We start from the raw sequence: 14,864 nt of genomic DNA, 5'->3' as shown, positions 1-14,864 counted from the left end.
TTACCAAAAAAGACACAGAATTACTAAAAAAAAAAAAAGACACAAAATTATTTAAAAATAGACACAAAAATACCAAAAAAAGACTCAAAATCACCAAAAAAAGTAATTAAAGGGACCTTCCACACACAACACGGTAAAGTGCCATTCATATAAAACTCACATTAAACTTTCATATCAAGGTGGGGGCCACAGAATATCGTCACGAGGGCCACAATTGGCCCGCGGGCCGCGAGTTTGAGACCCATGTTCTATGGTCTTTGTTTATATTTGCATACTGAAGTCTTGTATTTCAGAATATCTTCTGCTTAATTTAAATATTTAAATTTTAAATTGTACACTCTATTTTATACTGTATATTTAATTGTGTCCATACTGCCCTATAAAGCCTACTGCAGTAACTACATTTTTGTAGTTATATAATTTTGTGTCTTTTTCAATAATTCTGTGTTGTTGTTTTTTTTAATTGTGTCTTTTTTTTCGTCATATTGTTTCTTTTTTAAGTAATTTAATTTTTTTCTGTCATTTTTTGTCTTTTTGTAATTTTATGTCTTTTTGTCATTTTGTGTCTTTTTTTTTTAATTTTGTGCCTTTTTGTGGTCATTTTTTGTTTTTTTTAAGTAATTTCGGGTTTTTTTCTGTCATTTTGTGTCTTTTTTTAGTCATTTTGTGCCTTTTTGTGGTCATTTTTTGTTTTTTTTAAGTAATTTCGGGTTTTTTTCTGTCATTTTGTGTCTTTTTTTAGTCATTTTGTTTCTTTTGTTGCTCATTTTGATACTGCCTCCAGCGGCCCCCAGGTAATTAGAGTTTGAGGCCCCTGCTATAACCCATTTGTCTGGCCAATTAAAACACGTTAAAAACTTTAAATCAGTTTTCCCTTTTGTGTAGTTACTGCAGTTAGACTCTATAGGACAGTATAGTTTCCCCCTTTGCTTCCACTTATTGTCCTCCTTTTGTTCTTGTCCAGCTGGGTTCATCATTTGTTCTTTAATGTGATCCAACAAATTGTCTTTGTTTGTTATATTTAGTCCTCACAGTGTTACCGGGGAGACCGACGCAGATTTGCATTGTTTCTGCAAAAAGTCTGCAATGTTAATGGAGAGTTTATAAAAGTGTGGTTTAAACTTTAAAAGTTGAAACATTAAAACTTCTTCACTTGATATTAAAGTCATATAAGTCAACTCATATCATATTAAAATTTGATTAATGATTTTACACCATCAACACCTTCTCCTTTCTCAAGAGTGGATCAGGAGTAGAGTTACTATTAACTATAATAAATAGTAACCATTTTTAAGGGACACTATAGGTACATCTGAAAAAAATGTGAATATCATGAAAAAGTTCAATATTTTTTGTCAATTATTTTAAAAAAATGAAACTCATACATTATATAGATTCATTACACATAGAGTGAAAACACAAGTTTAGTGTTTTCATTATCTCTAAGCCAGAATCATCAAAATTACAAGGAATACAGGCTTGAAATATTTCACTCTGTGTGTAATAAATGTATATAATATATGAGTTTCACTTTCTAAAATGATTGACAAAAAATATTGAACTTTTTCACAATATGGAATTTAATAGAATAGAATGACTTTATTGTCACTATACACATGTACAATGAGATTTGAGAGCTGACTCCAAAAAAAGCAGTGAGACAAATAAAATATATATAAAATATAAAAATATACAATATAAACATAAACATACTTAGGCAAGAAAATGTAAAGAAAAATACATATGATATAATGTAAACAGGCAAGAAAGGGAGGTAAGGTGCACAGTCTTCAATTCAATTTGCCAGAAGCAGATATGATGCTATGCAGTGTTCATATATATATATATATATATATATATATATATATATATATATATATATATATTCTCAGTTTTCACATTTATCAACATAAAATAAAAAAAAAACACTACAAGAAACTACACTACTTAAGAAAAAATACATTTTTCCTTTTTGTTGAAGGACAATTTATTGCACAAATTATTGCACATTGCCAAGTATAGTATATTTAAAAAAGAAAGAAATACTGCACAATAATAAAGTCCATATGAAAATCAGTGCATATGAGAGTACAGGGTTGTTATTGCTTTTGGTAAGAAACTGTTTTTGACTTGATGCAGCTGTAGCGCCTCCCTGAGGGCAACACGTCAAACAGGCAACAGGAGGTGTAGATGTCCATCATGTTCTCATTTTTTGAGATGTACCTGTAAATATTTGATACTAGCAAAAAAAAATATATATATATATATATATAAATATATTATGGTTACTGTTCATAAAAAAATATAAACAAGCCCAATACGACTCCAAATTTTGTGGCGCCGTCGCTGAAGAATGAGGGTCCTGAACCTGCAGGTCCTGAACCTGCTGGATCCTCCTCTAGACTCCGCCCCCTGAGGAGACAGGAAGTTAATACCCTTCTCTTACCATTGGAGCGATTGGACCAGCTTGTCCTACGTCATCACCCTCTGATAGGGTATCTGAGGAGACCGGAAGTGAATACCCTTCTCTAACCATTGGACCCATTGGACCAGCCTGAACTGCGTCATCTCCCTCTGATAGGGTATCTGAGGAGACCGGAAGTGAATACCCTTCTCCAACCATTGGACCATCCTGTACCGCGTCATCTCCCTCTGATAGGGTATCTGAGGAGACCGGAAGTGATTACCCTTCTCTAACCATTGGACCATCCTGTACCGCGTCATCTCCCTCTGATAGGGTATCTGACTGTAGTGAACTCCAGCCCTATCGGTGGTTGTGTCAGTCAGAATCATGGCGGCCATCAGTAAATATCTGACTACCAAAAACTCCTCCATAGCGGGCGGTATTCTGCTGGTTCTATACCTGCTGAAGCGCAGAAGAAGGACGCTCCAACGGGACGGGTATGTAGTCCGCGGCGGAGAAAGTAGCCGTTGGCTTTAAAAACGGCAGGAAGCGCGGCTCCATGATGCTAACTGGTTAGCATGCTGCTAGCTCTCAGGCTGACAGGTGACTGCGACCTGAGACCAGAGTCTCAGTCTGAGTCTCAGTCTGGAGCCTTTATAAAGGATCAGACCAGCTCAGATATCACTACAGCGTTCAAACAATACCTGTCCTTGTTCTACAGAGAGCCGGAACCACCGTTTGCCTCATATTTAACTATGAATGGCCGGTTTGTGTCACTTGGAATAACTTAAAGTCTGTCTGCTGGCCCAAAGTTGAGACAACTCGTTAACCTGCCGGAGATCAATGAAGAGCAGATTTATTGACTGTTTTAGCAGTCAGGTGTCTTTATTTCTCTCCAGATGACTCTTCATTTTACCACTTATACCTTTTATAATTCAGCCAAAATTAGCTCTGTTTTGACTTAATAATAATTTGGTTTTTTTCTGTCATTTTGAGTCTTTTTTGGGGTCATTTTGTGTCCTTTCTGGTAATTTTTTTGTCTTTTTTTTAAAAAGTAATTTAGTTTTTTTCCTGTCATGTTGTGTGTTTTTTTCTTTTCATTTTCTGTCTTTTTTGGTCATTTTTTGTCTTTTTTGAATAATTTTGTCTTTTTTTGTCACTTTTAAGTAATTTAGTTTTTTTTCTGTCATTATTTGTCTTTTTAAAATTTTGTGTCTTTAATAATTTTGTGTCTTTTTTGGTCATTTTGTGTCTTTTTTAGTCATTTTGTGCCTTTTTTGGGTCATTTTGTGTCTTTTTTAAATAATTTAGTGTCTTTTTTTGTCACTTTTAAGTAATTTAGTTTTTTTCCTGTCATTATGTGTCTTTTTTGGTCATTTTTTTGTCTTTTTTCAAGTAATTTAGTTTTTTTTTCTCACTATGTCTTTTTTTGGTCATTTTGATACTGCCTCCAGCGGCCCCCAGGTAATTTGAGTTCTAAGTGTAGATTTTTTGACTGTGTCTTAGCAGTAAGGTCTCTTTATTTCTCTCCAAATGGCTCTTCATTTGACCATTTATACCTTTTATAATTCAGCCAAATTTAGCTCTGTTTTGACTTAATAAGAATTTAGTTTTTTTCTGTCATTTTGTGTCTTTTTTTGGTCATTTTGTGTCTTTAAAATAATTTTGTCTTTTTTTAATAATTTTGTGTATTTTTTTGGTAATTCTGTGTATTTTTCAGTTATTTTGTCTTTTTTTGGTAATTTTTTGTCTTTTTTTAAAGTAATTTAGGTTTTTTTTCTGTCTTTTTGGGTCATTTTGTGTCTTTTTTTAAATCATTTTGTGTCTTTTTAATTTTGTGTATTTTTTGGTCATTTTTTGTCTTTTTTAAAGTAATATAGTTTTTTTTCAGTCATTATGTCTTTTTTTGGTCATTGTGATACTGCCTCCAGCGGCCCCCAGGTAATTTGAGTTCTAAGTGTAGATTTTTTGACTGTCTTAGCAGTAAGGTGTCTTTATTTCTCTCCAAATAGTTCTTCATTTTACCACTTATACCTTTTATAATTCAGCCAAATTTAGGTCTGTTTTGACTTAATAATAATTTCATTTTTTCTGTCATTTTGTGTCTTTTTTTGGTCATTTTGTGTCTTTTTTTAAAGTAATTTTGTGTCTTTTTTGGTCATTTTGTCTCTTTTTTTTGGGGTCATTTTGTGTCTTTTTATTTGTGTGGGTTTTTTTTTAAATAATTTTGTCTCTTTTTTTTTTGTCATTTTGTGGCTTTTTTAAAAGTAATTATATGCCTTTTTTGGTAATTTTTTTGTCTTTTTTTAAAAGTAATTTAGTTTTTTCTCTGTCATTTTGTGGCTTTTTTGTAATTTTGTGTCTTGGGTCATTTTGTGTCTTTTTAAAATAATTTTATGTCTTTTTTAAATAATTTTGTGTATTTTTTTGGTCATTTTGATACTGCCTCCAGCGGCCCCCAGGTAATTAGAGTTCTAAGTGTAGATTTTTTTGTGTCTTAGCAGTAAGGTGTCTTTATTTCTCTCCAAGTGGCTCTTCATTTTACCACTTATAACTTTTATAATTCAAGTCTCAATCATTATTATTCAGCATCAGAAGGAGGATCAGTGATTCATTAGCGTTCATGTTAAACGTTCAGGGTTGAATGAAACTATCATTAACAGAGAGATGATTGTTAACAGAGATGGTGGCTCAAATGTATATAAATGGTAAGGTAAATTTAGGTGGCTTATAATTGACATTTTACAGAATGATGTCCATTAGTTGTTTGGTGAATAAAATGCTGAAAAATATCAATCAGTGTTTCATAAAACCACAAGAAGACGTCCTCAAATCTCTTGTTTTGTCCACAAACCAAAGAGATATTCAGTTTATTGTCATAAAGGAACAAAGAAACCAGAAATATTCACATTGAAGAAGCTGAAATCAGAGAATTTGGACTTATTGTCTTTAAAAAAAACTGCTCAAACCAATTATTTGATTATCAAAATAGTTGACAATTAATTTAATAATTGATTCTTGTTCGATTAAGCGAATAATTGTCGCAGCTCTACCTGAAATGAATCTTTTATTATAAGATTACATCTTTTACCTGATATTTCATATTCACCTTCATATTACCTTAAACCATGTGTATGGATCCTGTGCATACATATCTTTTTATACATCTTCCCCTGGACTCTAATCAAAAGTTTGAAATTTGTAAAAAGATCTCATCTTGTGGAGTCTCGTTACAACAACTTCCTGTTTGAAGCTGAAACACAGAAATTCATAATGCTGGGGCAATAAAAAAAATAAAAAAAAGATTTCCACATATTTCCTGAAATCAGAATCTCAAGCATGAAAAATTTGATGCAGATTGGACAATGTACCTTAGAAATTACACCAACTTCCTCTTTCATGACGAAACATTTGAACTTGCTGCTCGCTACAGAAACACCAGGACATAAAAATTAAAACATCATTGTCGTATCTATCAAGGCTTTTATGGCATTTGAGGTCAACCAGCTAGCAGGAGTGCATCAAAGTACAAAGGGTGTCATTTCCTGTTGCCAAGAGCAGGTACTGTGCCTACCAGTCAATACTGAGATGTGTTTAAAAGAAAAGAAAAAAGTACACACAAACGTGCCCAAAGTCTAAGGCAGGGGTCACACACTCAAATTACCTGGGGGCCACTGGAGGCAGTATCAAAACGACCAAAAAAGACACAAAATTACTAAAAAATAAGACACAAAATGACCAAAAAAAGACAAAATTACAAAAAAAAAAGACACAAAATGACATAAAAAACTAAATTACTTAAAAAAGACACAAAATTACCAAAAAAAGACACAAAATTACTAAAAATAAGACACAAAATGACAGAAAAAAGACACAAAATTACAAAAAAAGATATAAAATTAAAAAAAAAAGACACAAAATGACAGAAAAACGACACAAAATTACAAAAAAGACACAAAATGACTGAAAAAACACTAAATTACTTTTGAAAAAGACACTAAATTACTAAAAAAGACACAAAATGACAGAAAAAACTAAATTACTTAAAAAAGACACGAAATGACAGAAAAAAGACACAAAATTACAAAAAAGATATAAAATTACTAAAAAAAAAGACACAAAATGACCAAAAAAGATATAAAATTACTAAAAAAAAAGACACAAAATGACCAAAAAAGATATAAAATTACTAAAAAAAAGACACAAAATGACCAAAATAGACACAATATTACAAAAAAATAAGACAAAATGACCAAAAAAAGACACAAAATGACCAAAAAATACACAGAATTAACAAAAAGCCACAATAATTAAAAAAAGACACAAAATTACCCAAAAAAGTAATTAAAGGGACCTTCCACACACAACACGGTAAAGTGCCATTCATATAAAACTCACATTAAACTTTCATATCAAGGTGGGGGCCACAAAATATCATCACGAGGGCCACAATTGGCCCGCGGGCCGCGAGTTTGAGACCCATGGTCTAAGGCCATAAATCAGCAATGTGGTCACTTTGTGATTATTTTTCTCTCTTTGCAGGAGAAAAGCAGGAGCAGACGTGGTGCTGAACACTGTGGTATGTCTCTTATTTTCATGTTTATAAACACTATGAAGTCAGTACATTTGTATAAATCGTTAGCTTTAGCTTTAGCGTTAGCTTTAGCTTTATCACAGCCGTCTTTATCTCATGTCTCCATTCAGAAAGATGGCAAAAAGGACCGAGCAGCAGTGGACAAGGTTTTCTTTCTCCGGATCTTCAGGCTTCTGGGGATCATGGTACCCAAGTTTTTCTGCAAGGAGGTAGGACCTTCATCTGTTGGCTGCTGTTGTCTATACCAGCTGTTCTCAACCTTGGGGTCGGGACCCCAATTAGGGTCGCGAGATGATTTCTGGGGGTCGCCCCAGTGTCTTTTTTTGGTCATTTTGTGGTCATTTTGTGTCTTTTTGGTAATTTTGTGTCTTTTTTTTTATCATTTTGTGTCTTTTTTGATCATTTTGTGGTCATTTTGTGTCTTTTTTGGTAATTTTGTTTCTTTTTGGGGTCATTTTGTGTCTTTTTTTGGTCATTTTGTGTCTTTTCTGGTCGATCTGAACTGTGCGTGTGAGATTGTGTCCAGTGAGCGGGGGTCGCGGACAACATGCATGTTAAATTGGGGGTCGCGTCTCAAAAAGGTTGAGAACTACTGGTCTATACCATGTTGTTTATATTTACATTAGTCATCAGGACATAAAATATAAGACCAAAAGGGTGAAATGCTCCTCTAACTGCGCTGCAAAGCAAATTGCGTCTTGTTGCTCCTGTTCTATTTACACATGTGTTATTCAATTTAATGTGTTTACATCTGGAGCAAAATTGGCCCTTTTCTATGAAATAAGGGGCCCCGAGTGTTATTTCACACACAGTTCCAGTAGGGCTGGGCGATATATTGTTATAAAAGATATATTGTTATATTTTTTAATGTGATATGGAATTAGACCATATCACATATATCGATATAGTTCAATTTTTTCTCTTTCTTTATATATAAATTCTGCCCTTACAAGGGTTTGTCATATTTAGTTATTTTGTAATGTTTGTTATTCTTTTCTTATATAAATATATTTATTTCAGAAAAAGATTGGCCTATGTTATTTCATTTGTTCAGTTCAGAGTTTTGATTTTAAAAAAAAAAAGGTACTGTTGTAATACAATATTTAACAATAAATTTCTTATTTGACTGAACATTTGCTGTCACATGATAAAATATATATAAAATAAATATTTTATTTGAGTTTATTTAAAACAGGGACAATACATATTAATGAACATATACATGTAAATATGCAAGATTATAGCCAACGGCTAGTTTCCATCTTTAGTCCCTTTGGCAAATATGTCGTATATCGATATTCAGCCTAAATATATCGGAATATGACTTTTGGTCTATATTGCCCAGCCCTATTATCAGTGTCTTCATCTGAATGCATTGATTTTTGCTTTTTGTGTTGAATTAATAGTTTAACTATTAAGAGAAAAAGACAAAGAGAAACGTGAAAAGTAAAGCAGGAGGAAACAGTGTGTGCTTTTAGCCCCAAAATAAATAATTTTGCCCATAAAACACACACATAAGTCATGGTTACTTGCATTCAAGAGCAGCAGTAAAATACACTAGCTTAAGGGGAAAACCCCACCCAGGTTACTACTGCTCATGGTCAGAAACCCTAGTAAACTAGGTATTCATTTTCAATAGGCATATTATAAAAAAACGTACCAAGTTTGAGTTGCAATGGCAGAGCAGTTAGGTTCCTGAATGATATTCTACGTTCTCATTGACTCAAGGAAAGGCCCCTGTTTGGTTGTAATGTTTTGCATGTTAGACGCTTGTTGAGACAAAATCATGACATGCTTTACAGTGCACAGGACTCTGAAGCCTGCACCTGCCCTACAACTGCACAGAGTGCTGTTAATTTATTGCTGTTAGTTAATTCACTCAGTGTGTTTACATGCACAGTTTAATCGAGCTATGCTTAAAAATCAATTTTGGCGTCTAATCAGACTTCTGTCCTTGTCTCAGTTTACATGCAACTGAGAAAACTGAATAACTGACGGGAACGTGTCCTCCTCCTCAACACTGGGTGGAGATATGCGTCGTTTCAGCGGGTTAATATGGCGCCCTTTCTGGTTGACCTCAGTTTGACACATTGTGCTGTCGCTACTGACCGGCTAATTTGACCGGCTACTGTGACCGTCTAATGGGACCGTCTAATGGGACCGTCTAATGCGACCGTCTAATGCGGCCGTCTAATGGGGCCGTCTAATGGGACCGTCTAATGGGGCCGTCTAATGGGGCCGTCTAATGGGGCCGTCTAATGGGACCGTCTAATGGGACCGTCTAATGGGACCGTCTAATGGGGCCGTCTAATGGGACCGTCTAATGCGACCGTCTAATGCGACCGTCTAATGCGACCGTCTAATGGGACCGTCTAATGGGGCCGTCTAATGGGGCCGTCTAATGCGGCCGTCTAATGGGACCGTCTAATGGGGCCGTCTAATGGGGCCGTCTAATGGGGCCGTCTAATGCGACCGGCTACTGCGACCGGCTAATGAGACCTGCTAATTTGACCGGCTACTGCGACTGGCTTTTTTAAAATTTTTTGTTTTGTGGTCATATGCCAGTGTGGGGGTGGAGCAGGCGTTATCTTGACATACATGCCGGCGAAAATCCAATTCCAATCACATTATCTTGTCCTAATCGGAGTTGGAGAACTCCGACATCAGTCGGACTAACACGTTTACATGCACTTCAGTTGTCCAGTTCTAGTCGGATAAAGGCAATAATTTGTTTTTTTCAAGTGTCATGTAAACGTTCTGAGTGTTAGTTTCATCTCTGTCTGTCTTGGGAGCATACTGCAGGAGTGTATCTCCAATGACATACTCACCTCACAACACATTTCTTTCTGTGTGTCCTGATGATTTTACAGACCAAGCTTGACATGCTAACTTTGGTAGCATAGAATAGCATGACAAAATGTTCTCCCAGCTTACTGTTATTTTGAATTTTGAGTGTGAACTGTGTTAAAGGTGCTGGACAAAACACTAAACTGGCATCTCAAGCAAACATGAAGCAGCATTGCTTAAGACCAAAGTCCCTCTAAACACCCTCTAAATCAAAAGGTGATGTAAGGTGGGAAACATGCCCCTATCCCAACATTTGGAGAATTTGAGGCCTGCAGCAAGTTTATACTTCCAAGTTTATTAATTTGAAAATAAAATCTATTGTCTTAGCCCAGGTTCTTTAATGTATTTTATATGTCAAAAAGGATTAGCATTCTGCTTTAACATTTTTTGGAATCAAGGTTTTATCAAAAACTTGTTGCACTGTTTGCTGCAGAGATTTCACTTCTGCCCAAAATGCTGCAGGTGATTTCAGATGATTTTTTTCTTGCCGTGCTGTTAAGAGAGAAGAGTTAAACATTATTCAAACTATCATTATGCTTCGCTGTACAAACAGCAAAACCCTTTGACACAGATACATAAGCTCCATAAGTCAAGGTCTTATCCTATCAGTTTAATAGATACAAGCATAGTCAAGGGGGAGACAATAAAGCACTTTTATGATCTGCAGTGTTGTACAGCTTCTTAACTATTCTGTGTTTTTTTTTTCTTCTTTCTTCACCACAGACTGGTTATCTAGTCCTTATCGCGGCCATGTTAGTGGCCAGGACCTATTGTGACGTATGGATGATCCAGAACGGCACCATGATTGAAAGGTCAGAAAGTTTAAAACAAAAGGTTATACAATTCACTCATGTAAAAGTAGATTTTATGACCGCTTTATCTTTAATATTAAATGACTCACAGCTACATACAGTACAGTGCAGTCAGCTGGTATTAGGGCAGTGACAACTGTTTTTTTTTGCCCATCACTCCAGCACATTGGATGTTGATGTGTCTATTATATAACTATTTAAAAAAATATCTGTAAAAAAACCTTCTAACCTTGTAACATGTTGAAGGCTATCTCTGGCTGATAGGCAGGTCAGAGCGACGCTGAGTAGCAAGGACACAAACTGCTTTAACCCTTTTAGGCCTAAAACAGCTGGAAAAACACCTGTAAAACCTCTGGGTGATTTTAAAATAAGCCCCTAAAACCTGAAGTTTTTCTGTAAATTCAACAGAAGTGTCAACTCTTCTACTAAATAATAGATTTTTCAGCCTCTGTAGCAGATAGAAAAACAAAAGTATTTGAGAGCTTATAGCTGTTATATCTGAGCTCCCTCCGCTATAGTCGTCTTCCTCCATGATTTCAGTTCTGGAAAAGTCCCATGATGCATTGCGACACTCCAACATGTATCTGATTTTGTGTCTTTTTGTGTCTTTTTTTTTTGGTCATTTTGTGTCTTTTTTGTCATTTTGTGTCTTTTCTTTAGTAATTTTGTGTCTTTTTTTAGTCATTTTGTGTCTTTTTTTTTAAATAATTTTGTGTCTGTTTTGTCATTTCGTGTCTGTTTTGTCATTTTGTGTCTTTATTGGTCATTTTGTGTCTTTTTTTAGTCATTTTGTGTCTTTTTTAAAAAAATCATTTTGTGTCTTTTTTGGTCATTTTGTGTCTTTTTTGTCATTTTGTGTCTTCTTTTAGTCATTTTGTGTCTTTTTTTTAAATCATTTTGTGTCTTTTTTGGTCATTTCGTGTCTGTTTTGTCATTTTGTGTCTTTTCTTTAGTCATTTTGTGTCTTTTTTGTCATTTTGTCTTTTTTTTTAGTCTTTTTGTGTCTTTTTTTGGTGATGATTTCAAAGTCCCATGATGCATTGCGACACTCCCACATGTATTCTGATGCATTTCATTGGCCAAGAGACCGAAAATAGGTGGAAAAAACTACAAATACTACAAAACGACGTATCCGCTTTCCCGGCTTTAATGGGTTAAAGTCAAGATGCAACGTGTTAGAATCACATTTGAAGCTAATGGAAAGCAACAGATTTAAGAACAGGTTTAACATGTTGAAATTGGCATTTTGTGTTAACCTGCAATATTCTGTGATGTCACTATGCTGCTACTCAGGGACTGCACTGTTACTTTCACCTGCTTTACCTATAAGCGGACCAGTTTATTGTTCATTCTCATGAATTGGTTTTTGTAGTTAACCCTTTATCAGGCAAAGAACTATATTTGGTAACTTCAGGTAATATTTCAAGAAAAAAGTTGCAAATTTACTAGATTAAAGTGGCAAATCTACAAGAAAAAAAGTCGCAGATTTAAGAGATTTAAAGTGGCAAATCTGCGCGAAAAAAGTTGCAGATTTGCGAGAAAAAAGTGGGAAAAACCAACTTTTTTCTCGCAGATTCACCACTTTAAATTTCATAAATCTGCACATTTTTTTCTCGCTGATTTGCCACTTTAATCTCGTAAACTTTTTTCTCAAAATATAATTTTTGTATGTTTTTTTTTCACATTCTGGCTGTATGTAATATCCTCCAATATTCTCTAGGGTTGAAATTTGGAATTTGCAAGTATTTCAATGAGTGTCCTATTAAGGGTTAAAGTGGTGAATCTGGGAGAAAAAAGTTGCTTTTTTCCCACTTTTTTCTCGTAAATCTGCGACTTTTTTCGCGCAGATTTGCCACTTTAAATCTCTTAAATCTGCGACTTTTTTTCTTGTAGATTTGCCACTTTAATCTAGTAAATTTGCAACTTTTTTCTCGAAATATTACCTGAAGTTACCAAATATAGTTCTTTGCCTGATAAAGGGTTAATGTTAAAATGATATAATCATCCTGTAACTGACGGTCACAGTATCGAGCCTTGAAAAAGCCAGTGTAGCTTGAAAAAGAAACACCTGTCCCATCATGCATTGCTGTTTGATTCTCTGCAGTAACCGATGACTTTGTTTTGATTTTCCACAGCGGTATAATAAGCAGAGACATGAGTCTATTCAAGAAGCACTTTTGTTCCTACATATCAGTCATACCAGGGGTAACTGTCCAACACGTGGTTCCCGTAGAAGTGGAAGCTTTTAGACAGTAACACTGTTGCTTTTAGCATCCTGCTTTGTTCTAGTGCCATGTTGTGATGTTATCACTTATCCATCACGTGTCCTCACTTATCCATCTTAACAGCTGGTTAAATTAATACTGATGGCATACTTAAACATTTCCACATGAAATTCGGTTCAATTTCTGTTTATATTTGCAACCACATCTGTAACTCTGCTGACATTAGTGAGCAACCCATTCTAGGAATTAACTTCTGACTGGTTTGATAATTGAAAAGTCCAGAGCAATGCAAACATAAAAAAATGTTAAATTTATAGTTTAGCGAAGGCACGAAGCCTGATGTCCCCTACAAATGCTTTTCTAGAAGGATAGAATATAAACTTGACATTTTTAAGTGTTCTTTAATTCAGAGGCAAAAACTTGGATGTATACTGCTGATCTATCAATTTGAACAAACATTTTTTTGCAGTTTTTTAGTACCAGTATCACTCTTTAAATGAAAAGGCATTAACCTGTTTACATTTTGGTTAAAAGCATTTTAAAAGTAACAATGTCAAGCAATTAGTCAAGCATGTACTACAAATGTTAGCGACCCCTGATTGCATTCTGCCCGACCAAAAATATTATAGCAAATGAGACGGATGCACATTTTACCGCTCTTACACTTTAAACTTAATTTAACAGACTTAAATGTTATATTCAAGTACTGCATCTATGTCTGACACTCTCCCATAACCAAGAATATTGAAAAAACAAAAAAAACTTTAGTTTTTGCCCACCTCAAAAAGAGATGTCTTGTGAGACTACCCTCCACTTTCCACAATGGAAGATTTAACTGCCAGTTAAAATCAAACTTCAAACTGTTTACATGGGATAGTTGAAACATTTAATTTGTTTAGTTAGAGATACCTGTTAAGCCCAACAGCATCAATTTGCAAACATTTGTAATATATACTGACACAATTTAAGAAAGACCATGATGAATAAATGAAACAATCTCTTATTAGAAGTTTAGAGAATTCATTTTTTCCACTTTTATGTTTTTATCTTTAAATGTAAGGAAACATGTCCAAAGTCTTGCATGGGCTTAATGAATACTGAAGGTACCCTTTAAGGCCATGTGTGTTCCAAATAACACCACTTCATGATTTATTGATAAATACATATATATATTAAATGAAACATTACCAACTTGAGCTATTCAAATCTGCACTCTCTTACATCACTTTATCTTTGTTGCTAAGATGAAGCTGCAGGAATTCAACAACATTAGTCTAATCATTAGACTAATGTTCCTGCTAGCTTTCATTATAGACCAACAACATTAGTCTAATGTCACTGGTCTGTAATGAAAGCTAGCAGCGAAATACTCCAATACACCAATACACGGCTAATACACACACATTCCTGGAATTCTAGATAGATGTTTTCTATGCCACTGCACCAGTTCTGTGAGGCATTATATAGTCTGATTGTCTGTCCGTCCCATTCCTGTAAACTCAATATCTCATAACGCCTCAAGGGAATTTGGATTTTGGAGGCCATAAGTCAAAGATCAAAGTCTTGTACTGTGATCTTGCGTCTGAGATTGAGATTCAACTTTATTGTCATTGAACAGAGTAACAAGTACTAGGACAACGAAATGATTATCAACCCGTCCAAACATATAATTAAACATACATACAATATGACAAAGGGGTGGACGGGACAGGGAGACAGGAATGGAAGAAATGCAGCATAACAAGAGGATAGGGGAGCAACATAAGCACATATTCAATAGTGGCTAATATCTAGTAGGATAAAGTTATGCCATTTTATATCCAAAGGTCAATTTCACTGTGACATCATAATGTTTTTCCAAAACACTTTTCTTGCCATTATTTAATGCCTTAACCCAGGATCAGAAGGGGAAACTTTTGGTCGGATGCTGAAGTGGTGAAGTAAGAAAGAAGTAACAAAAAGTCTGGAAAGTCATGGATTTA

At 34.7% G+C, this 14,864-nt stretch overlaps 1 protein-coding gene across 1 annotated transcript in view; it reads left to right on the top strand.

The window, feature by feature from the left end:
* Positions 1-2,707: 2,707 nt before the first annotated feature.
* Positions 2,708-14,864, top strand: part of abcd3a (ATP-binding cassette, sub-family D (ALD), member 3a) — a 30,272-nt gene continuing 18,115 nt past the window's right edge. Inside the window, exons 1-4 of the mRNA XM_059327092.1 lie at positions 2,708-2,901; positions 6,947-6,983; positions 7,109-7,207; positions 10,569-10,657. Of these exons, the coding sequence (XP_059183075.1) occupies positions 2,792-2,901; positions 6,947-6,983; positions 7,109-7,207; positions 10,569-10,657 (335 nt within the window). The 5' untranslated portion in view covers positions 2,708-2,791. The remainder of the gene's footprint in view (positions 2,902-6,946; positions 6,984-7,108; positions 7,208-10,568; positions 10,658-14,864) is intronic.

Source organism: Centropristis striata, chromosome 23, assembly GCF_030273125.1.
Source record: "Centropristis striata isolate RG_2023a ecotype Rhode Island chromosome 23, C.striata_1.0, whole genome shotgun sequence".
Classification (NCBI taxonomy): Eukaryota; Metazoa; Chordata; class Actinopteri; order Perciformes; family Serranidae; genus Centropristis; species Centropristis striata.
Note: the sequence above shows the minus strand (reverse complement) of the source record. Positions and strands in the feature narration are given on the sequence as shown.